Here is a 24,392-nt window from a genome sequence, read left to right on the forward strand (position 1 = left end):
GGGTGGTAGCAAGGAGTCCGGAGGTAGGCCTTGCCTTAACGACAGCAACCAAGTGCACGCCAGCAGATTCCCATGGAGAATGGGTCCCACTTGTTCTGAGTCTTCGGCGGTGGAGCCGGGCGAAGGTTCCAAACACCACACTGCGCAGCAGTGTCCCAGAGGATGACTGCACGCACAGGCACAGGTAGGAAGTACAAGGTGACCTGCCCTCGTTGCCAATGTAGATCAAAGATGACACCGGGCCCTGGAGCTGGTTACGTTATTCACTTTATTGCATAAGCCCAACAGCTCACTATTTCCACACTAACTTTCCCGCCGCCCCGGCTCATATTTAACTTTTATGAAACGCCATTGTGGCACTGCCACGGCTCCTCGCAGAGGGGTATGACCACTCTGACACCTCAGCAAACTACAGCAATGGGTTTGCCTGAACACAGGCAAACACTACAGGGCTCATGTGGGGTGAACAGGGCTGCGCCCTGGTTGTTGGGAGTTGATCAATTATGTAGCATTTCTGATGCTTGTTTGAACTTGACCGTGCCGCTACAGTCCCTCCACATGCAATGTAACCTGTTGCTTCTTGTGGGCAAGAGCAATCGAGGATTTTAGTTGACTCAACTGGTTCTATTGTGGTTCTGTATGTTTACTTAGTAGTGCCCTGTGTGACACTCACCCACACTAAAGCCAGACCCCCGATATGATTAATCATGCTATGTGTCACTGTTCTGTTATGCAATAAAGCAATAAAATAAATATAATCAAATACCCTCGGAAGTGGGACTACTATTTAGAACTCTATCGGTGCAAACTGGGTCCGCACAGTAATTCCCATTTCTGGGAAATTAACTCGTAAATTTACCAGAGATTAAACTGCCAAGGCTGAGTCAGCGACCACTACTGCTCACGAGCCTCGGTCATGTGCGCAGCAGTCAACATGCCCAGAACACCGGCTGTCGCTCGACATGTGGCGCGGGGACTGGATTCAACCATCGCTCCCTCTCCCTCACCATGGATCAGCCAGATGCTTAACTAGACCGAGTAAAAACAGTCGGACATCTCACAGTCTGTGTCTGAGTCCAGTCAATGACGGTGCAAAGCAAAACACAACCGATAAACTACCCCCTGCAACCCTCCGAAGAATGGTAAAACAAGAGGCACGTGCGTTCTCCACAACCAATCAGCACATAGGCATCCTTTGCGACGCACTAGGATTGGCTGTGGTGAGGCTAGTTGCTCCAATCCTTGGCCTCATTGCACGTTACCAGTTCCTCCCACTCTCACACTAATTATGTTGTGCAATGTGATCGGTTAGGTATGCGACCCGGAAGTACTGAATTTACGGACAAATGACATCCGTGAAAAAAGAACAACAATGGACCCTAGACGTTAGACAGGATTTTCTGGAGACCCTGTAAGTAGCGGACGGGTTGTCACGTTATCTAGACCTGATCTGTTTATTCAGACAGTAGTCGCAGGTTGTATCTGTAGCCGGTCAGAAGCTAACATTCATTAAGATAAAAGAGCACTTTAACTTTTTTTTCATTTGTTTAAGCGTGAATTGAGAATGTGGCACTTACTAGAAATATTACAATATTAAATAACTTCTACATTGTTATCTAAATCTGCAGTGGTACTTTTTTGTTAATAAAAATTACAACAATAACGTTTAATTTGATTATTGTACATAACATCGCGTCTGTGCTCATAACATGTTAGTAGTCTCCATATTAGACTTAGCAACACATTTGTATTCTTTCACCTGTGCATCTAGTGTATGTACTTTGAAGTACAGTGTCTGCGAAGGGAGAAGAGTCTGTCTAAATATATGTTATTTAAATAGCACAGACCTAGCCAAAAAGCAGTAGAGCGCTGTACAGGGTCAAAGGCAACAAGCGATTGGAGAGGGACCTGGAGTCTGGGAGATGTCCTGTACTATTGCTGTATTGCGCTGTGATGTTCTTTAAAGAGGTGCATCTACAACTCTTTCCTGAATTGGAGCAGTGTTGAGTCTGTCCGGATGGCAATAGGGATGTTGGTCCAGAACCTTGTTGCATAGATGGAAATGGAAACGGTCTTGTTTTTCATTTTTTAGACTTTTTGGTCTCCTGCCTGATGATGTCCTGGCTGGTTATGCAAGCACCACTAGAGATGGTGAGTTTGTCTGCAAGGTAAGTACCAGGTGCTGGTCTTGATGGCTTTGCAAGTGATGCAGCTGGTTTTGACAATGGTTGTGGCCAACATGGATTGCCAATATTCCATCAGGATGGGAGTGATGTGATCATATTTCTGCAGGACCTAGATGAGATGTGCTTCAGCGTGTAGGATGCCCTTACAGGGGGCCTCTGTGGAGTCTGGGAGACCATGGAGCAGGGCATTTCTACAATCCTGATGCAACAGTTCAAAGGCTTTTTAAGTTGCTTTCTGAAAGAAATGGTTACACTTCCTTTAGAAGAGAGAGCTGGCACCGGGTCATCTTTGTGTTTTTTGTCAGTGGAGTTCTTTGATTGTGTGGGTGGAGTTCAAGTTGAATCCAAGTGGCTTGACATTTGGTGAAAGATGGAGTTTGAGGACATAAAGGTGCATGTAATTGAGCCAGATTTGTATTATTTCTTGCTTGTTCTTGGAAAATAAGTAATTCTGTCTTGGTTGGCTTGAGCTTCAGGTAGGCTCTGAATATCCAGGTCTGGATGATGTGCAGGAAGTGCTTGAGGCTTTGGATGCCCAAGCAGAGGGGATGTTCAGATTAAGTTGTGCAAAGTCAAGATTTTGCAGACTCTTGATGCTGTTATCTGTGAGTAGACCCTCAAGGAGTTCTGTGTAGAGGATAAGCATGATAGGTAATAGTATGGAACCATGGGGGACTCCGCAGGTGATAGGGTTCTTTTGGGACTTACAGGTGGCCATGTTAACAAACGTGTCATTTGGAAGGGTAGGAGGAGTGCCAACAGAGGACATTTCCAGTAAATTCCATTAGAGACTTCAGGGTGCAGATGAAGGTGGATGGTTGACTGTTGTGTATAGGCAGCTGAAAGGTTCAGCAAGATCAGGTAGTTGAGGTCACCTTAATCTGTGGTCAGGAGGCCATAGGCTACAAAATGCTTGCGGTGATGGTGTGCTTTACAAATACACATAACATAACGATGTCTAAGGAAGCCTTCTTTGTAATGCAGCGAGATGGGTAGTTGCACAGGAAATGGTTTGCACTGATATCACATGAGTATCTTCTGATCAATCTATAGGCCAAATTCTGCCCTTCCATGTAATGCAAATTTCCTCTGAAGACCACCAAGAGAGGAGCTAGGTCAAATTATTGTAGTTTCCATCTGTTATTGTAACCTCAGAAATTTGAATAGAACTGGTGATAGACCTCTTAAAAGTATTACAGTTTGTGTCTTTATAGTGTAGTGATTATTAGTTATGTGCAAAATCCTTAGCAAAAATGACACAAAGGTATTGAACTATAACTTATTGGTTCTACTCGTACATTTGCACCAGAAATTGTGGAACTTAGTTGCGAATTGATTAGCAAACATGACAGCAGAGCAGAGTGGTTGGCTGTCAGCACTATTTTGATGTGTCCTTTTTCATAATATTTTTTACTTCAGTGTCTCTATAGTGAATTAGTGTAGCTGGTGAAATAATTATTAAGGCCCTTTTTTTGAACACATGCCAAAAAACTGAAAATGTTTAAGTTGTACCTGCTCTTGAGGTATTGAACAGATTGAGGGCTAGGTTCATCACAGGTTTAACACACTCATCAAATGTTTTTTAAAAAAGTGTCAAAACATTTTAATTGTCCTCAGGCTTAAGCACTCAGTTGTTTTTATTTCCATGTACTGTCATAATGTACAGTATCATTGTGTACAGTGTATTCTGGTATTGGATGCAAACAGATACACACAATACACACAATAGCTTGTAAAAGGTGACCTCTACATCCTATTTCATTATTTTGACTCATTATATTTATTTGTATCATTCTCCTGTTGAGCTTTTGTGGTAAGGAAGTATTATTTTCATTAGTTTAATTAATGGTGTCATGCTGTTATAATACACATGGAAAAATCTTGTACCTTCATTTAGTAGCCAATGCCATTTTGCTCTGCTTTCAGGAAAGAAAAGTTGGAACATGGTCCTGAGTCGCAAAGCTATTTTCAGATGTAAACATGTTTATTTTGAAAATACCCCTTTTGCAACTCCCAGCAATTCACAAAAATATTCCTGGGAATGGTAGATGTGTTTATGACTACATGTTTTTTTCATTCAGAGTGTGGAAAAGCCTGCAGTAGTAAATCTCACAAAAAGTTTGGGAAGTCGACATTACGAGACATGTTAAGTAGTTATAAGTTTGTGAACACTCTCAAACATGAGTTTGTGGAGAGTCATAAATCTAAAACTGATCCCACCCTGGAAATGCTCAGGGATTAGCATCAGCCAGTGGCAGGAGTATCCCCCCTTCCAGGAAGGGAAGAGAATCTGACCACTCATAAATTTGTCGAATAATGGCTTTCACTACTGGGAAACCCCCCACCCTGAGATAAAAAGAAGAAACTTTTGCATTTGCGCAGCAGGCTCAGCCCCCCGTCTTTCAATATACGCTATGTAGATCACCTCATGTGAGGCGTATGAGCCTGTGGGATATACCACATGACATTGTCATTAGCATGCCTGGTAATCTGCGCCCAGCGCAGGTTTCCAAGCAAACTATTGGAAATGTTTGTGAATTATTACAATTTTTGAAAGTACGATCATGTGGAGATGTAAATCTCTGCATGCACTATTAAATGTTTTTCATGAGTCGAGCTCACAGAGTTTTTCATTTAGACTGAATTATGTATGGAGGCTGTATTCATTTGCTGGTTTCTTGTTTTCACTGCTTCGAACGGAAGGATGCTACTTAATTCAATTGGTGTTTTCTCTAACTTAAGTTGATTTGGGAACTTCTTTTAGTTAAAATCACTCCCCACCACCACCACTCCAAACACACTTCATATTAGCAAATCTTAAACTATGCCTTTTGTTTGATGACCTCAGATAATGAAACATTATTAGACTATAATTTAGAATTTAAGAGAGTTCTTCTTGAAGAACTAACCACACAACATTATAGAATGTGCCTCTGAGACACATTAGACATTCAGTATTAACATAAAGCTGAGTGAAATAAACTTAATAAGTACTTATTAGTAGTTTTCCTTTCTTTTGGCTTTCTAGTGGCTCATCCCTTTGTGGCTGTATAGGATTTAATATCAGGGCCTGCGAGATTGTTAGATCAGAAATTATTCCAACCAAAACAAATGTTCATTTAGTATTTCTAGTTTGTGTTCACAAATAGGTCCACTGGATATTTTGTATTTCTCGCCCAGTCAATAAATGTGATAATGTTGAACATGTTTGCCTTACTGCACTAACTAATTTTTATTTTTGTGTGTGTTCCAGGTGTAGTTATTTAATCTTTACTACATAGTAGATACTTGCTGCCGCCATGGGGAACCAGTTGGCTGGGATTGCGCCGTCTCAAATCCTCTCTGTTGACAGCTACTTCTCTGATATACATGACTTTGAGTATGACAAAAGTCTTGGGAGTACTCGCTTTTTCAAAGTAGCACGAGCCAAGCATAGAGAAGGTCTTGTAACTGTGAAAGTGTTTGCAATCCAGGACCCATCTTTACCACTCCCCAGGTACAAGCAAGAGGTTGAAGAGATAAAAATAAGGCTGTGCTCTGCCCAGAACTGCCTGCCATTCCAGAAGAGCACCTTGTCTGAAAAAGCTGCAATGTTGTTTCGGCAGTATGTGAGAGACAATCTTTACGACCGAATCAGCACCCGCCCCTTCCTTAACAACATTGAAAAGAGGTGGCTGGCATTCCAAATATTGACAGCTGTGGACCAAGCCCACAAATCCGGCGTTCGTCACGGAGACATCAAGACCGAAAATGTGATGGTGACAAGTTGGAACTGGGTTCTTCTAACTGATTTTGCCAGTTTTAAACCAACCTATCTCCCTGAAGATAATCCAGCAGACTTTAATTATTTCTTTGACACTTCCCGCCGAAGGACTTGTTATATTGCCCCTGAGCGTTTTGTAGAGGGTAGCATGTTTGCCACTGACCTTGAGTCACTGAAAGATGCATCAACTCCACTGGTCGACTTGGTAAACAACAGTCAACAGAGTAGGGGAGATTTGAAACGTGCAATGGACATCTTCTCCGCAGGTATTCTACCCTTGAACAAAAACATATTGTGTTAAATGGCTATTTTATAAGCCTCGCTTAAAAATGTAGGTTGTCTTGCTTAGAACATTGATCTCTACTCCCAGACACTGCACTGACCACTATAACTCACTGATCTTCAATAGAGAATGTAAGTGGTATGTGGGTAGATTACCTTTCCAGGTTCTCCTGATAAGGCACATCGAATTTTCAACCTGGCACAACCACACATGGTTGTTGGTTCCCAGTAACCTCACAGTTTTCCTAGTGCCCTGTTGCCAGAAAGCAATCATTCTCAGCTACCACATATTTCTGTTTCCAGTAAACTTTCGTTTGCTAGTTTCCACTAGCCAATTTGCACACAACAGCCATATCCCGCAAGCACATCACAACTTTACAGTTAGCAATCAGTTTCCTGTTAAACATCATTGTGTTATCTTTTTTCATGTTAAATTAATTGGAGCCAGAATTGTCACTGATTGTATTTGAATTTGAGCATTCTAGAAGATCTTGAGTGTGTTTGCCAGTGACAGTTGAGAATGTGACATCCATGGGAACAGCTGTTCTAGTACGTTTTGTACTCCGAATGCTATAAACATTAGGAAATTAAAGTACTGGGCCCTTTAATTCCATTTGCAAAGCAGAATGAAGGCAGCTCTGTCATTAAAGGTGTTGATGGAGACGGGTGTCTCATTCCCACACATATTGTACGTTTAACAAGTTGTTCTTGTTGGGTTGATTGCCATTAATATGAACTCTTTTATTTGCTTGAAACATAAGTAATCATCAGTTGCATGAACTAGGTTTTGATTTCTTTCTGTTCAGTGAATTGGTGCAGTTATTCTAGGTCTGGATTTGGACATTTTGTGAGTCTTTCCGCGGGCTAGAGTTTAAGAAGGAGTGTTAGATTTCTTGAGATCGTCTTGACCCCATTGGAAGCTTAATCAATTGAGAACATAATCTCTGTGTATTTTGAAAATGTGGACATTTTGCTTTATCACTCATCATTTAGCAAGTATCTTTAAATGGAGTGTTGCCTTTTTCACTTGCTTACAATGCTGATATCCGTTGTGACTCACCTTGTACATGTTATCTGCCTAACATGACCACACTTTATTTTTAAAAGGAGAGGAGAGACAAGACTGCTTTTTTATCCAGTGATTGCAGTGACTCTGAAGCTTATAATGAACTTTACTGTTGTCCAGTGGGAATCCTGATTTTTCAACATTAGCAATTCTCTTGTTCGCATGTTTTGTGTTTACACTTTCTTATACTTGCTAGCACAGAAAGACTTTTACGTATTTTTATTGTAGTATTATGCTTTAGGTAACACAAAATACTGTAGCTTGACTTCATGTTAGAAACAGAATGTGTTCATTCTCTTGTGTTTTTAACTCTTTCTCACCTGCTGCCAGTAATGTAACATTTGTTTTATGGCGCCCTATCAGGTGGACCTTTACTAAGACTGGCCATTGACTTTTATCAAGTGTGTATTCTTATTTGAAATTCATGCGTACATGGATTGTATGTTGTAAAAAGGACCAAATTACTCGCTTTTGACATCCTTATCTCACTATCCTCACCCTTAATGCACCTTGCCTCCCTTGCCCCTCTTTCTGCTTTTCTTTGTGTGGAATATTTTTAATGACCCTTTAAGTGTTCAGTTTTATTACATAAGCTGCACAAATCCATCCTAAATGATAGTAAAGGATGTGGAGTCTTCTCTGTCCCCCAATTAAATAAAGTAATTACTCATTGATTGGTGCATGAGCATGAAATAGAGAACAGAGGTAAAACCTCAGATTTTTCTTTTGTATTTCAGGTTGTGTCATAGCAGAGCTGTTTACTGAAGGAGTCCCTTTATTTGATCTGTCCCAGCTCTTAGCGTACAGAGAAGGGGATTTCTCTCCCGAACAGGTGTTAAACAAAATTGAAGACCGTAGCATCAGAAGTCTGGTAAGTGTGTTTTTTGCTTTGTACATCTATTTTTATCTCCATTTGTTTAATCATTTTCTCCCTTTTACAGAATGTATTCCTTACTATTGAGAAAACAAAAATAGGGTAATTTATTTTATCCATCGTAATGATATTTACGGATACAAACCTTACAATACCCAGCTAATTTCAGTCCCTTGTTGCACCACAGTAAACTTCAAGGGTGCTAAACTATTCAGATATTGTTGTAGAAGGATCGAAGAGCTCGTTTTTTTGTAGGCTTACCGCCTAAGCTTCTTGTTGAATTGTGTGAATGGAAAAAAGTCAGTGAGTTATGTTTAAGATGGTGAAACGATAGAATTAGGTTTAGGGTATTGATACAAGACAATTGCTTTTCGTCTTATGAGGTGCTTTCAAGAGAGTGTGTGAGGATCTGTTTGTAGTGTAATTTATTCTACATGTGATTGGACTTGCCATGAACTGCTTACTCTTTGTACTTTATTGGCAACACAAATCATTTTAGTGACATAGCATTTGTTTTAGCTTTAAGTCATTCTTAATATCATTGGTAGATCCTTTGCTTTCTACTGAAAGAGAAAAAAGAATGCTAACATTCTCCATAATCGTATCAGCAGGGTTAATTTGAATATTATCCACAGACTCTTTTATCTGGTTTCTGAAAGGTCTGCATTCTCTGGCTTTCAGTTCAATATTTTTCTCCACTTCATATTGTAGATGCTATTTCTGTAGTGACGTGGGTCAGACAGAACTCTCCTGTAATGATACATGTAACTTTCACCCTATTCACATCAAAGGAGCATGAGCATTGAAGTGTTGTGTACTGTGGGTTCTACAGACGCTTAGATCAAGACACCTGCAGTTGACCTTTGAGCTGTGGGTTGATTTCACATGTATGACGCAATATCCTGTGCATAAGGAGGTGAAGTGTTTTGCCCAGTATTATATACTGGCTCAAGTGCCGAAGTCCAGATTGGAGCCAAGACCCTAACTTGAAAATCAGCTATGTCATCGTTAGAAAACATTCCCTTCCAGTCAAATAGGGAAGCCATCCTGCAGAACATGACATGTCTTGTTTTCCCACCACAATTCCTGAATTGGCCTCTTAAGGCTCCAGGATTGACATGATTAATTAGAATTAGATCTATTTCAAGAAATTCTAGTGTAACTTAAAAATAATTTCTTTTTGCACCATAGCCTTCAAGCACTGTTTGACTCCATGCTCTTGATGGATGTTGTTCCTTTCCTTAAACTTCTTTACGGGCCAGCCTGGTAATAAAATGTGATCTTAGATGTTCCACCTGAGTTTTTGCATATTAGGTAACACTTTGTGTTATAGACACTCTGCATTTTATATAGCGTTGATGATGTTTGCCTTCCCAAAGTACTTTGAGGCATAATTTAGTCATTGGATTTGATCATGGATAAAGGAACTGAGCATGAAAGAGCGCTGAAGCTTCTAGGTGGATTCTTTTTGTTTTTTTGTTCCCTGACGTCCTGCCTGAAGCTGAAAAATAAGGAACTGGGAGGTGGGTGATGTCTAAAGAATCCCTAACTATAGCATCCAGTGAGAAGCTGAAGACAGGAGGGAGAGCTATGAATAAATGTTTCTTGTAAATGTCATTCTAAACATTAGTCTTCTCAAGTTCAGTACTCTGTAGCTTAATGTAGCACCGATATTGGATTCACCTTCTCTGCCGTTAGTGATCTTGTTGGCATAGATTTTAAGTAGATTGCTGAGATTGAGGATACAACTCATTTAATTTTTTTTTTTAATTCGTTTGTTAGGTGCTTTAAACTGCAGATAGCCATTCATCATATGAATTTGCATTGTAATGCCAGATTGTTTCATGCAGTCCGTAAAAATGTCACATCATTACACAGTGCATTAGGATTCAGACAAAGTCTACCTGTAACACATTAGATAGTAATCTTGTAGCTTTGCGTCGCTCATAATATATCTTCGGGACAAATTGTTTTACTACAGAGGTGAGGCAGAATCGACACAAACAGAATTAAATCCAATATCCAAAGTGTATTGATATTTCTTAGAAGGTGGAAGAGCCCTGAAGGGGGAGGGCGGAACAATGCATTGTGGCTACTCAGCATTTCACAAAAAGATTCTCAATCACAATCAATGCTTTCATCAACCCTATCAGGGTATTTTCTCGCAGCTTACCAATTATTTGATTGTTTCTCCTCCACCTTTCTTTTAGGTTGCCATTTTGCATTTTCTTTAGAATGCCCTCCTCTTAAATGTTTAACCCAGTGTTTCGCAAACTGTAGGCTGCGACCCACAGGAGGGTTGTGAACCGTGTTTTTTTTTTTCTTTTTTTTTTTTTTGTGGGTCGCAAACGTCCAACTGTTAAGTAACGATAGTTTTAAATTCTGCATTCATCTTGTCACATTTGCTGAGCTTCAAAGATAGAGATCAAGTGTCTTCTGACAAATTGCTGCTTTACTAACATGGGGGTTGGTGTTTAGAAACTCTTTTTAATGTGCAGTCAGAGTAAGAATTGTAAAGTGAATTATGTGACCGTCTTACTAGGGTACAGGTAGTGTGAAAGAAAAGTCTGCTTTCGCAACACACACCAGAATGTAAATACCTGTATATGAACAGTACACATTCAGCAGTTAGTACAGCAAAAATGAAGAATATTTTTTGGTAATTCTGAAGTGAGTAGGAAATGAGGTAAGGTGGAGTGGCTTCCCAATAGACTACCAGGAGTAGAGAAATAAGTGTTTGTTGGTGAGGAAAATTATACATCTTCGATAGCCTTTTTTTCATTATTCCAGGTTACTGTGCTTAAAGCTGCCTGATTGTTGCATTGATGCTGTGTAGTGCCTGCACTCCTCGAGACCCTTTCTGACTGCTCCTTTCCATCACTACTAACTTCCTTGTATAGTTCTTGGTGATTCTCTTGACAAAAGCTTCGGCTTCCTTAGGTGGCTCCCTTTCAAATAACAGGGCAGAACAGTTAGTGCTGGTTCTAAGCCTAGGCCTCCACCTCTTGGAAAACTGTTGCCTCAGAAGTCTGTCTACTACACTTTCGACTTTCCCCAGCTCTGTTTCCTCTAACCCAGTGGTTCCCCAAGCAGTGCTAGTAAGTGAATCTAGGTAAGTGCTCAGCCTTGCTTACTGTTTACTTGAAATCTCTTTCTACTCGTGTGCAGTGCTCTGCAGCCATCCAGTATTAGCAGCACTGATTCAAAACTCTGCTGCAAATCTAGAGGGATTGGGACTGCAAAATCCTTGAACTTGTTCTGTATGTTCATGAAAGTGTCTTCAATTGGGTGAAGACCTCTAGTGTGAAAGGGAACTATCACTCCTTAGCATCAACTTATGTGAAAGCATGTGTGCCCTTGTACTTCCACTTAGGACAGTTTAATTAGTTAATATACTTCCTGTTATTTCACAACCATTGTTATTTTATTTTTATTTAGTTTTAACTTTGTTAATTAATATGGTTCCAAAATGGGGGCATCTCCATTGTCAGAGAGCTTATAATAAAAAACTTTGCAGTGAATGTTTTGGCCTTTCTTGGAATGGGTAGGCTGGGGGGTTAGGATAGGCTGCAGTGAATAATACTACAATTTTATCTAGGTTCGGGGACAATGGCTATTATTTAGTTCAAGCTGTTTGGTGATTATGAATAATGCAGGATGAAGCATTGTTTACTGTGATGAAAGTGGCTGATGGGCTCTCTCATCAGATACATTAAAATACCTTCCAGTGCTCACAGTAGGATTGTAATGTCTTTACACTTAATTGAGAAGGTTATCAGTTATTTGGGACCCAAATAACAAATACTTTCCTGATTTATTTCTGGCTCTTAGTCATCGTGCTTCCTCATAAATCATAGCTCAAATCATTAACCCAACTGGATCGGGATCCTCCCTGATAAATCTTCCCCTAAAAATATTAAATCTTAGAGTAATTTTTACCACCTGAAATTGAGCAAGGTCTTCAGAGATTTTTTCCACTACAGATCCTCTGCCCTTTACGCTCCATTAATTGTTGTGTTATATCCTATAGCACTTGTGTTGTTGGTCTGTATCGGGATGCCACAATATTTTCAAGGGGCACAATAAAAAAGCACCATTCTACTCAGTTTATTTGCTGAAACATTCATTTTGCCTCATGGAGATGTGAAATATCTGCTTTTTCTCCCTATTAATTTCTGAGGTTTCGCAAATGATCCAGCGTGAGCCAGAGAAGCGAATGGACGCTGAAGATTACCTGAAACAGCAGAGGGGGAATGCCTTCCCAGATATCTTCTACAGCTTCTTGCAGCCCTATATGGCTCAGTTTGCCAAGGAGACCTTTCTGCTGGCAGATGAACGAATCCTTGTCATCCGCAAGGACTTGGACAACATCATCCACAACCTCTGTGGTGATGATCAGTCTGAGAAACTTGAGGGCGATACTAAGGAAAATGGGCTCCTCATTCTGGTGTCAGTTATTACATCGTGTTTGCAGACACTTAAGTGCTGTGATTCCAAGCTCGCTGCATTGGAACTCGTTCTCCATTTGGCACCACGAATGAGTGTTGACATTTTACTGGATCGCATTACACCCTACCTTTTACATTTCAGCAACGACACCGAACCCCGGGTGAGAGCAGAAGCAGTGAGGACTCTTACAAAAGTTCTAGCCCTGGTTAAGGAAGTCCCACGCAATGATATCAACATCTACCCAGAGTACATTTTGCCTGGTATTGCACATTTGGCACAGGATGAGGCCACCATTGTCCGTCTGGCATATGCTGGTAAGAATGTAAATGTGCCGGGGTTCAGCATTACAATAATCTGTGATAAAGTTTCAGAACAGCGGGGAGGATCAACTAAAGGAAGACTAAGACATAATATATTATTTCAGCTTGTTAACATTGTTCATTTGAACCCCAATTAATTATATCCAGTTACATCATTTTGGATACAATGCTAGCATAATTAACTAAGGGAGATTATGTGAAAATATATCACAGTAATACTTCCAGGATTCTACTTGCAACATTACATAGCTGTAAATTAAATACATGATTGCCTTTATCGCTTCTTATTGCTTTTTATTTATATAGGGCTTCATACATTGGTATAGGTGTCTCAGCCCATTACTAGGCGCAGTGGTTATACCATGAAATGGGTATCTATTTTATCAATCTCTGAAGGACCAAAGGCTAAGTGGACCTCTGTCAAGGAACAAACTCTGTTTTCAGGTGACGAGTTTAAGCTTCTCCCATCCTCATCTAATACAGCTGACTTATTCTTTCGGTCTTCTGAAATTACTCTCTAAATATCCAGAACATCAGCTTGACAATACTTTCATTTATTATGCCCTAATGATTAGACCCAGGAACATTCTACATGTAGAAAACATAGCAATTTGTGTAGATCAGTGGTCATGTTTAGGGAAGTGGAGTTAGATAAAAAATGGATGGTAGAAATAGTAGTGCTCGCTCTTGAGTAGTTAACCCGATTTCAGCTTCAACCTAATAGGGTGGTACAGCTGAAAAGTAAATAGGAGATAGTATATTTGGTACCCCCACAATAGAATGGATAGTACTCTTCAGTGAATAAATAGTGCTGAGCAGCCTTTAGGTCTTCACTCTCAGGGGTGAATAGGTCAGCTATTCAGACTCATTTTTGTATTATAGCACTAGGTCTCATAGAGGCTGCTACTGCATTTGAAGACTGACACTACCTAAATACTGTCATTTCTTGTGCATGTTGGAATGTTTGGTTTGCAAACCTAGCTGGCGTTTCTTATTATGATCGTTGACTAGATGTGCTGTCATGAAATACCTAACATGTTTGCCACATAAATTGCAAAGAATATAAACCGTAAATTGCAGTAGCTTGAAATTCTTTGAAACTGCCCTTTATACAAGACGAATCCAACAAGCATTGGAGAAGCCAATCGGTCTTGTGTTTTGCATTTGTTGCCTTAGCCAGTGCTGTTTAGCAGTTCTGTTCAGCATCAACAAAAAACGTTTTTTGCCGATGATGTACAGCAATTGACAAAGTAAAAAAGAATGCACAGTTATACAGGCGTTGGCAGCGTCATGCACGGAGGTCTATGCACGCCTGCAAAATGATGCTGGTGCCTTTTTTGTTTACCAGTTTAACAAGGTTCAGTTAATAAAAAAAAAGGGAAACGAAAATGCAAATAGAGTGAAACCATTTTTTAAGGTAGAGGTAGAGGGGCCAATAGCAATTCATGGCTTTTCCTCAAATTGGAAATTTATATATAAAAAGAAAGGACTACAAGGGGCTAGAGAGCAATGGAGGAGCATGTTTGAGGAAGCAACGAGTAGGGTCCATGGGTGAAAAAATAAATCTAAGTGGATGGACGAAGGGCAAAGTGGAGGGAGAGAGCAACACCTGGATGGGAAAGTTGCACACAAGTGAGAGTCCACATGCATATTAATTCAGGTTTACTGACTTTGTAAAGTTTTATGTGACAACACTCACACTAACTAAAGTGGCAAGTTAAGAGTTGCATGTCAGTACCTAACATGACATGAATTTTCTAGCGATCTAGTCACAAATCGCAAGACCAACTTGATGTGACTAAAACTTTATGAAAAACTTTATAAAGTCAGTAAACCTGAGCTAATATGCACATAGACAGGAAATATCACCTACTAACCAAGATGGACCTTACACAAGATCAGAACGTTTATATAAATCTCACCACCTTTTCTAATTGCTGACATATATCTTATCCTCTCACCTCACGGATGGTGGTGGACACAACTGCATAAAGAGACCTAGCAACTTACCATCAATCACAACATTTCTATTCTTGCAGCCTTGAAAAAGCCTCAGTCCATCAAGCTGCTTAGGGGGCGAAACACATGTCACTTTCCCACAGCGTACGAACAATACATGTACAACTACTTGATAAAAAAAGCATATGTTGGAGACCAGGTGATCCAACCATAAAATAAACCACCTATTACAAAGAGACTACAACAACTTTGAATTTCTTTATAAATACAAGGGTAGATACATTTAGGGTCTGATTACGACCCTGTAGGTCATGAGAGCGCCAGGGCCGGGGTGGAGGTCAGACCGCTGCCAAAGCACGGGTCCGGCCTCCACGTTACGACCATGGCGGAACCACCACGGTCAGACCTCTGACACCGCCAGGTTGCCGACAGCCTGGCAGTCTCAGCGGTCTCAGTCTGCCAGGGCAGCACTGCCCTGGGGATTACTAATCCCCTTTCTGCCATCCTTTGCATGGCGGTAGCCCTGCCATGCAAAGGCTGGCAGAAAGAGGGTGCCGGGCCTTACGCTGCCCATGCACTTGGCATGGGCAGTGCAGGGGCCCCCGTGGACAGCCCTGTCGCGCTTTCTACTGCCCGAATTACGGGCAGTGAAAAGTGCAATGGGTGCTGCTGCACCCCTCGCACCACCACATTGCCGCCAGCTCGATTGCACTGTTAAGGCCCTGTTCACCACAGGGCCGGCGGGGGAAAACACTGTTTCCACCCGCCGGCCCTGCGGTGAACTCGTAATAGGGCCGGCGGTGTTCTGGCTGCACTGTCGGTCAGGTGGCTGTAAGGGTTTTGCCGGAGGCCTCCACCACCCGCCAAACTCGTAATGAGGGCCTTAATTCTTTTCTACAAGTTTGTCAGTACAGATGTTGAGTAGGTCCAAGCCTCAAGCACTGGACTACCACCACGGAGTATGGGTACTTTTTAACAGGAAGGGAGTGCTGGACCTTGATGTACATAGTAACTGATTCTCACACTCAGCTTAAACTTGATAAAACACAAAATAATGTTCAGCCCAAAACGTCTTCGGCAATGGGCCTGATGTCATGCTGGAGACCTAAGCTTACAGCTCGTCTCTGTGTTGAGGGACAGATATTATAAAGATGATGGCAGGGGCTTGGGACACACTTCCCTCAATAATTAAATGACTGCTCCATGTGCGTAGCAGTGCTAAGCAGCTCTGGATTAATTGACACCTCCATTCCTGACTACAAGAGATAGATGTGTGCTCTCACGTGGACCTTTTTGGAGGAGGTTTTTATACTATGAGGTACCGTAGACTATTGATGATTATTGTCCTGCATCTTCAGTTCTACTGTTCGTTTGTTTATAGCGATAAGTGACATGAGTAAATGCTAACGTTCCTTTTTGCAGTGCTGATTGCACCACCTCACGGACTGTGAAAGTGTGGAATAAGTTTGAAAGCATTAAACTCTGTTTACATGAAAATGTGTTAGACTAAGTCAGTAAATGATTCTATCAGGTACAATGAAAAATATATTGCAAAACTTGTAATTGTGAACGATTTGGCAGTTTCTTATAATGTTTTTTTCCTCTTTCAGAAAACATAGCCATGCTTGCGGAAACTGCACTTACATTTTTAGAACTAGTGCAGCTAAAAAACCTTAGTATGGAAAATGATCCAAGCAGTGAAGAAATGGACGAAGTTTCACTCCTCAGTGGAAACTATGACACAGGTATTACTATCACAGCATTTGATTTATTATTCAGGCTTGATTGAGCTGTACTTTCCACAGGGAATTTCAAAATTATGTTGTTGCGTATAACTTTGACATTTGTTTTTATCAAAGTCTCCCAAAGTTTGAATTGTTGTCATAGATAGGCACTTGTGCATCCAGAAGCTGGGTAACATTGGTCAAGGATTTAATAGATTAAAACGTCTTTTTCAGGCCAGTTGAACCCTTTTCATTACCACTGGCTCTTCTAGAGAATACATAAAAATGAAATAACTCAGTATTGTCTAGATCAAATTTCACCAACCTTGACACTCATATGGAACCCACTTAATTACACGAGTGAGCTTCACAATTATTAAAGGTAACCTTTACATTTGAGAGAAAAAGAGTGAATGAGTTCTGGATTGAAACAATAATTTAGATGGGCAAAGAATAAAGGAAGTCATGGTCAGCCAATATCAGTTAAATATGACATGCTCAGTGTGGTCCATTGACTTAACAAAAGACAACCAGCTATGCACACATGTGAAAAATAACAAAAAAGAATACATACATGTATAGTATATTAATGTGTTAGCACACAACCGGGCAGGGTCCAAATGTTACCTAATCTACCAAGTTTTATCGTCAAGTGAATAGGCATCCATACAATATTTGGAAAGCTGAGCATTCGTCCTGCTTGCAGTATTCATCCCACATCACACAGTTCCTCACTGATCTAATGTACATCCTTTGAGATTCAGAAATGTGTACATTCTTCACTAACTGAATTCATACCAGTATGACATTTTCACAGACTCTGAAGCATGGCTTTCTGTTGCACACAAACAAATATGCACCAGTGGAGCACTGGTGCATGCATATGCCATACACGGCCCAACATATTACCGTCAAAGACACATCAATACTGTATTCCATACTGAGTGCATACATACAGACACCTGCACATTTGTATACTCTACCAAATACATTCCAACTAAATACATATTTGTATGAGATTCCAGCAGTGGTGGCTGGTGACATTTGAAAGTGATGGGGTGTAAAAGTTGGGTATGACTTTAATATAGGGAGCAAAGCGAGAAAACTTAATGGACAAATGTGGGGTCCAGGGTAGAACATCCTCGCGAGGAAAAAATTTAAATTAGATTGACAAATGGTGCATTTGAAAGCAAATGAATTTAATGAGAAAGCAAGGTTTATAAACCAGTGTGAATATACAATCTTGAAATACGAAGCATATTAACTCTGCCTCATCTTTCTGCATTAATATGTTCAACAGTTACTTTAATGTGCAAATTTTACAGCACAACAACTTCAGGCCCTTCAAAGTGTGTGCTTGTCCAGTGTCATGCACTGCATGCTGCATCAACATTGGAAGAAGTAGACATATGTGCAGACAGATCTTTAAGTGAGATTAAAAAAGTGGGGGCTTTCTTAAAAAGGAACATGTAAAATACATTTCTATGATTTCTATACTGTGACACCCAACTGGTATTTAGTTTTTTCTCTGAGATGTTTGTGCATCCAGATATATAACACAACTAACATACACCTACAACCCTAATACCTGTAAGTGCTTTTGACTTTGTCAATGGTTGTTAGCTGTTTAAGATAAATCAGTAACAACAATGATTTAAATTCTGAAATTGTGAGACTATGAATTAAATATTATTGAGACCTGTGGAAGGATTATTGGCCTTCAGTTATGTGTGCCTTATGTTAAATATGCATGCCCTTTTTCACTGCATTTCTCATTCATCTGCACATTTTCAACTTTTTCCTCTTCAGCACCCTCGCATTCTACCCCGGATATGGACAAAAATGGAGACCTAACAATGCAACCTAGATAAAAACACTATCCAACTTCTCTACAAGTGACCTGTCAGCATTGAGCCACAGCATGCTAGTTTTCACGTCAAGTAGCGCAATTAAAAATGCATCACTAAAACATAAATCTTCAACCCCTAGATAAAAACACATGAAATCCTCCAGATATATAGATACTGCACTGTCAACACTGTTTGGTATGTAATAAAGCACCTCTGCCCCTAACAGACGAGTGCAACAATAATATCTCTTATAGTGCTGAAACAAATAGAATTTAAATGGCCATTTGAACAATAAGCAGGACTTCCTTTTAAGGGCCTCAGTGTGAATATCATGGTAAGACTGACAAGACTGATAATGGAAGTTGCCGGCCTCACCTAAATTTCAAGTAAAGCTGAAGCATCACATGTGTGGCGTTTTTCGCCCAAAACAGCATGAGAAATACTTTGCAAAAAACATACAGGAATCGGTGTGGGGACACCAGTTCTACAGAATGTTTCATTCCAAGAGCTCTCGGTGTTACCAGTCATAATATAAACAAATGCTAGCACCACAGTATGAAAGAGGATTTTCAGTGCTTATTTGTTTTCTGAAAATCACTCCACGGGTAGATGTCACTTTTGTTTAGCGCCCTGATGCCGCCTCCATGCTGCAGATGGATCTAGGTGCAAAACAACTGGGTAACCAGTGTAATCGTTCACAAAATTGAAGCGCTGAAATGCAACACAATGAAACATTAAGTATGACGTCCATCTTGTACTGTTCATAAGGCACTAAAAGACAAAAATGGCAAAGATGATGCACAGCAGCAGACATGAAGCTGCCCACGCACACACCACACAGATGCTTTGTCGGTTGCCTGCACAGTGCTTAATGCTTGTGCCTAATGCTTGTGCCTAGTGGGATAAGCCAGCGGTGTCCTATCTGATCCAGCCTTGAGAGGGTTTTACTCCCATTGGAGGGGAGACCGAAAGAGACAGGGTGAATGAGTCAATAAGGCGCTGCTTTCCACAGTGAAGTCCACTCTGAGATGCATGCAGCTAAATAAAGTGCACACAATAATTTTTTTAATACTCCGAGACTTCCTCGCTTGCAATTAGTTTTGGTTTTCAGCTGGGCCAGGTTGAGTGTTTGAACGTACATGGAGAATTGAGGTGCTTCCATTTTAAAGGGTGCACATATTGAAATGATTCACTTAATTGCAAGGAAGAAGGAGTGGTGATTCTACAAAATATACCATCACATGACTATTTAAACAGTACTACAAACCAACAGTGTTACTCAAATCTGGCCAGGGTCCCACCAAGTGTGCGCTGTGAAGTGGGATTTTGTCACATGAACTACGCCACGTGTTGCATGCTTCAATGTACATGAGGAGAATCTTGTGAATAAAACAATCTCGTCAGTGTGGTAGGGAGGCATCTGGAGGGCCAGCAAGGAAGCAATGGGCAGAAGAAGGCAGGACGTGGATTTCAAGGAGAGGGTCAAACTATGGGTTAGAAGTACATCCGGGTACATAGCAGGCTAGACAGATACCAGGGCAAGCTGGGGAGAGCTCAGGACTTACACTCAATGTCAGATCTTGCTCTCAGCACCGAACACGCAGTTGCAGCGGTTATCTGTACCTCAGGGCTCATGGCTCAGACTCCACTCCAGTCTGGTTGGGACTGACTCTGGCGTGCCGCAAGTTGAATGACCTCATCTCACCTCACCTCAGGCCCGGTCCCACCCCATGACTCCAGCAGTAGAAGGATTGCTTGGTTCAGTGTTTGCCAAAGCTCATTTGGAGCCTTGGGGACTTTGGTAACAATCTCTCGGGCTCCTACATTGCAGAGCCCGGTGAGGGTTCAAGTGCGCATGTCTGGCTGGTCAGAGCCAGGGACTCATCCAAACCGACATGCGCCCTTCACCCCATGGAGAACCTGCACCTGCCAATCAATACGCAGACAGGCTCGGATCAGAGGCTCCCTCTTCCTCCTATGTAACTTCTTTGCCTGGGCATGCCACACACTGCAGCAAAAAACAAATGATGGAATCAGCAATACAGAAACTTTTTATGTGGCAAACAGACCGGGGGGGGGCGACACCCCCTCTTGTACCCATAAAGGAACCACTGCTGGATTCCAGCAATCACATTTGTAAAAGCTCACTAAATGTAGTCTCTGTTCTGCTGCTTCAGATGCACCCAGGGCCCCCATAAGACATAGACTTTGAGCGAACACAACATGATTCACTTTTGGAAATGAAAAATCCCTAATAAAATTCTGCCGACAGTGATTGAATACACATTTGTATTAGAGCTAAAAACTCACACATACAGGGGGTCATTCCGACCCTGGCGGTCAGAGACCGCCAGGGCCGCGAATGACGGAAGCACCGCCAACAGGCTGGCGGTGCTTCCTTGCCCATTCTGACCGCGGCGGTAAAGCCGCGGTCAGAAAACTGGGGCCGGCGGTTCCCCGCCGGTTTACCCCCGGCTGGGCGAATCTGCCAGGGATTCTGACCCCCTTACCGCCAGCCTGTTTCTGGCGGTTGTCACCGCCAGGAAGAGGCTGGCGGTAACGGGTGTCTAGGGGCCCCCTAACAGGGGCCCCCTAACAGGGCCCCAGCATGCTTTTCACTGTCTGCCTAGCAGACAGTGAAAAGCGCGACGGGTGCAACTGCACCCGTCGCACGCCTGCAACACCGCCGGCTCCATTCGGAGCCGGCTTCAGTGTTGCAGGCCTCCTTCCCGCTGGGCCGGCGGGCGCTACCTTGGGTAGCGCCCGCCGGCCCAGCGGGAAAGTTGAAATGGCACCAGCGGTCTTTTGACCGCGGTGCGGCCAAATAGCGGTACCCTCCAGGTGGGCGGCAACCGCCGCCCGCCGGGTTCAGAATGACGCCCACAGTCTTTTATATAGAACTGAACTCAGATGCCACTTTTCCACATGTTGCGAATACACACCCTTCCATAGTAGCATTCCCCTCATTGAAAACGTGCCAATACAACTAATTTTAATTTCAGACTCTTGTGGTTGTGAAAGTGATAGTGTAAGAAGCTGGCCATCTATGTAGTGTACCAGTGTAACTGGACACTATGCAGATAGTCCAGGGCTACCTTTATTAGTTTACGGGGTTAAAAGTAATAATCCCTAACGCTCTTTTTTTTGTGGTAGTGTGGTCGAGCAGTTTAGGCTTATCAGAGGATAGTGTTAAGCATTTTTTTGCACACACACAAAGCCAGTTAATGAGACACACACTCAATAAAGAAATCCAGCATCAATTTATAAAAATAACACTGATTTTTATATGAATTTAGACACTGACCGTTGTAATCGGTTAAGTACTTTTTGAGTTATTAGTTTTTAAGTCTCAATAAAATACACATACTGTGGCTTCGAGCTGTAATGTAATGGGGAATAAACCATATACTGCATAGGGTCACTTAGCAATGATTTACAGGTATGTTCCCCTAAACCTAAGGTGAGTATGGGACAATGTCCAAGGCAGCACCAGCAGGTCACCTCGGAAGGCACTGGTGCAATTCAGCGTCAGTTACTACGTTAACTTCAATGGGAAACGGTCCTCTGGCGAGTGGGAACTGGGGGACAGACCGAAAGGGGGATCAGTGTCTTGGGCATGCAGGGACACCGTCAGTCCAGTCTAAATTGGGCTGCGCATCTCGTGTGCAGTGGTGCTTTGTCTGGTGGGGTCGCGCACCTGAAGATTCTTGCGGTTCTCGGTCCCTACAGAACGAGACTGCAGGTGCCACTGGGGTTCCAGGCTGGCCATACCCAAGGGTGGGCTCAGCTTTTGAGGGCCTCAAGACCCTGTTGCCACCATCGTCTCTCTCGGACTCGGGCTGTGGGGCTCAGGTGCAGGGGTGGTTTGAGGCATTGGTTGCGGTGGTCAGAGACTCACTCTGTGACCAGGTGAATAGGGAAAACAGGGCACTGGGGTCACTCTTGGTGCTGGCCTTGTCGATCCTGGCGTCCCTCGGTGGTAGGCCTGCCTTTGTGCTGTTGGAGTCTGGATTGGACCACCATCAAGCCTTGGTTTGCGCAAGGGATCCATACCCCAGTTATAGGTGCAAGGAGGGGTCAGCGTCTCAAGACTTTGGTGAATTGGTGGGCTGACCACCTGAACTCCAAACAGTCTTCTCCTGGCTTATTGTTTCCTCGGTGAGCCTGATGGCAAATGGGACAGAGTACCTGACTTTGTGAGTGGTACCTGCAGATGCAGGGGGGGCAGCTTCTCTGCTTCAAGGGAGATCTTTCCTGGTTGTTGAGGTGCTGGGCAATCTTCCAAGTGTTTTGGGGAGTATGTCCAGCTCTTTGTGAAGTCGGTCCAGTGATGGTTTAAGTGCAAGCAGCCTGGCAGGGTTTTGTGCTAATCTTTGGTTCAGGTCTTCAGTTTTTGCTCTCTTCGGACCTTCTTTTTTATTCCTCGGTTCCTAGTAGTCTAATCTGCTTTCCTGATGTGAGGAGGGTCACCTAAATACTAAATTTAGGGGCGCTAAGGGGAGTGAAGGGTAATAGCCTATGGGCTACATGCCATTGGGAGTCACAACCACCCCCACAAATGACCACTTCCTGTGCCCTGTCCCAGAGTTCTAATTCCACCATCTACAAGATGGTGGAATTCTCCTTTTGTATTCACTTCAGTTAGCCTTAGGGTGTGACTACGCTGACTGTGTACCACGTCTCCTCAATATCTAATCTTCCGCTTGGCAGCTCTCCTTAGGGGTGTGTTTAGCTTGGTAGTGCAACACATCTACTGCATAGCTAATTTCCCACCTGACCTGGCACCAAATGGGCGTCAGTGCAGAAGGTTGCCTCTCCCAGGTCTGGGGGAAGCTAAGGTCTCATATCAAAGACTGCAGGGACTTTGTAGTTCGTGGCCTTGGTATGCAGATTTACTAGCCATCCTGCTGGAGGAGGTGATAACACTTCCTGCCAGAGCAGTCATTGTTCCTGACCTCTGTGAGTGAGAACTCTCACCTCTAGGGAGTCAGAAACTCATTGATGGTGGCAAGTAGGTCAATGCCAGTGAGCCAGCACACTAGGAGACTAGTAGAGTTTCAAGGGGCACCTCTCAGGTGCCCTCTGTTTGCTTTTCATAATAAATCCAGTACTGACATCAGTATTGAGACCAGGTGTTTGATACCAAACACCATTGGCTTCAGTGTCCGGTACACACCTTAAGATGGCTTCCCTGTTCACTTGAAGTATCTAACAATAGAACTAGACATCATGGGGCATAGCTGCTCATTCCCTCACATGTATTACAATGCATCCTGCCTTTAGGGCTCTTAAAGCTGGCTGTAGGGGTGAATTACATATAATAAATGCAGTGACTTACTTTGGCATGGCACACAATGAGGGTGCCATATTGTGTTTTCAGTGAGGGCTTACACCCTGACACACAGTCTGCGATGGCAGTCTGTGTGCAATTTGTGTGTGGGTCACTCTTTAGTACCCATGCCCTATGTAATTGGGATACCCTTTACTAGGGACTTAAAGGGGTGCTAAATGCCAGTACCAATTATAAAACAATCAGACATATCTAGATTTATTGTAAAACAATCAGACATGTCTGGATTTAAAGGGAAAGAGCACTGGCACTGAGGTCTGGTTAGCACGCAGAATTGAAATCCAGCATCCAGTAGTTATAAAGGGGGCAAAAAGTGGGGAGACGTCTGCAAAGAAGTTCAGTTTCCTGCAGACAGCAAATCAAATACAGCCCCCCACTCACTCCCTTGTGTAAACTGTACTTCTTGGTGAATATGGTGCATTCTTCACTGTTTTCCTCCTGTGTATACCAGAAGACCTCCGCCCTGTCCTAACCCAAGCTATCTATGATTGTTGTGATGCAGCGAAGTTCACAATTCCTAGTGAATTGGGCACTCTTGATTCCATCTGATGGGCCATTCGCACCCACGT

At 42.4% G+C, this 24,392-nt stretch overlaps 1 protein-coding gene across 2 annotated transcripts in view; it reads left to right on the forward strand.

Moving 5' to 3' along the window:
- The first annotated feature begins 1,305 nt into the window (after window positions 1-1,305).
- The window catches only part of PIK3R4 (phosphoinositide-3-kinase regulatory subunit 4), a 148,236-nt gene continuing 125,149 nt past the window's right edge, over window positions 1,306-24,392 (forward strand). The window contains exons 1-6 of one of the 2 annotated variants that reach the window (XM_069211928.1): window positions 1,321-1,411; window positions 2,093-2,168; window positions 5,440-6,215; window positions 8,035-8,168; window positions 12,352-12,934; window positions 16,510-16,644. In XM_069211928.1, the coding sequence (XP_069068029.1) occupies window positions 5,486-6,215; window positions 8,035-8,168; window positions 12,352-12,934; window positions 16,510-16,644 (1,582 nt within the window). In that variant the 5' untranslated portion in view covers window positions 1,321-1,411; window positions 2,093-2,168; window positions 5,440-5,485. Of the gene's footprint in view, window positions 1,412-2,092; window positions 2,169-5,439; window positions 6,216-8,034; window positions 8,169-12,351; window positions 12,935-16,509; window positions 16,645-24,392 lie in introns of both variants that reach the window. The other variant, XM_069211927.1, reaches the window with a different exon arrangement.

This window comes from Pleurodeles waltl, chromosome 10 (genome assembly GCF_031143425.1).
Source record: "Pleurodeles waltl isolate 20211129_DDA chromosome 10, aPleWal1.hap1.20221129, whole genome shotgun sequence".
NCBI classification, from domain to species: domain Eukaryota; kingdom Metazoa; phylum Chordata; class Amphibia; order Caudata; family Salamandridae; genus Pleurodeles; species Pleurodeles waltl.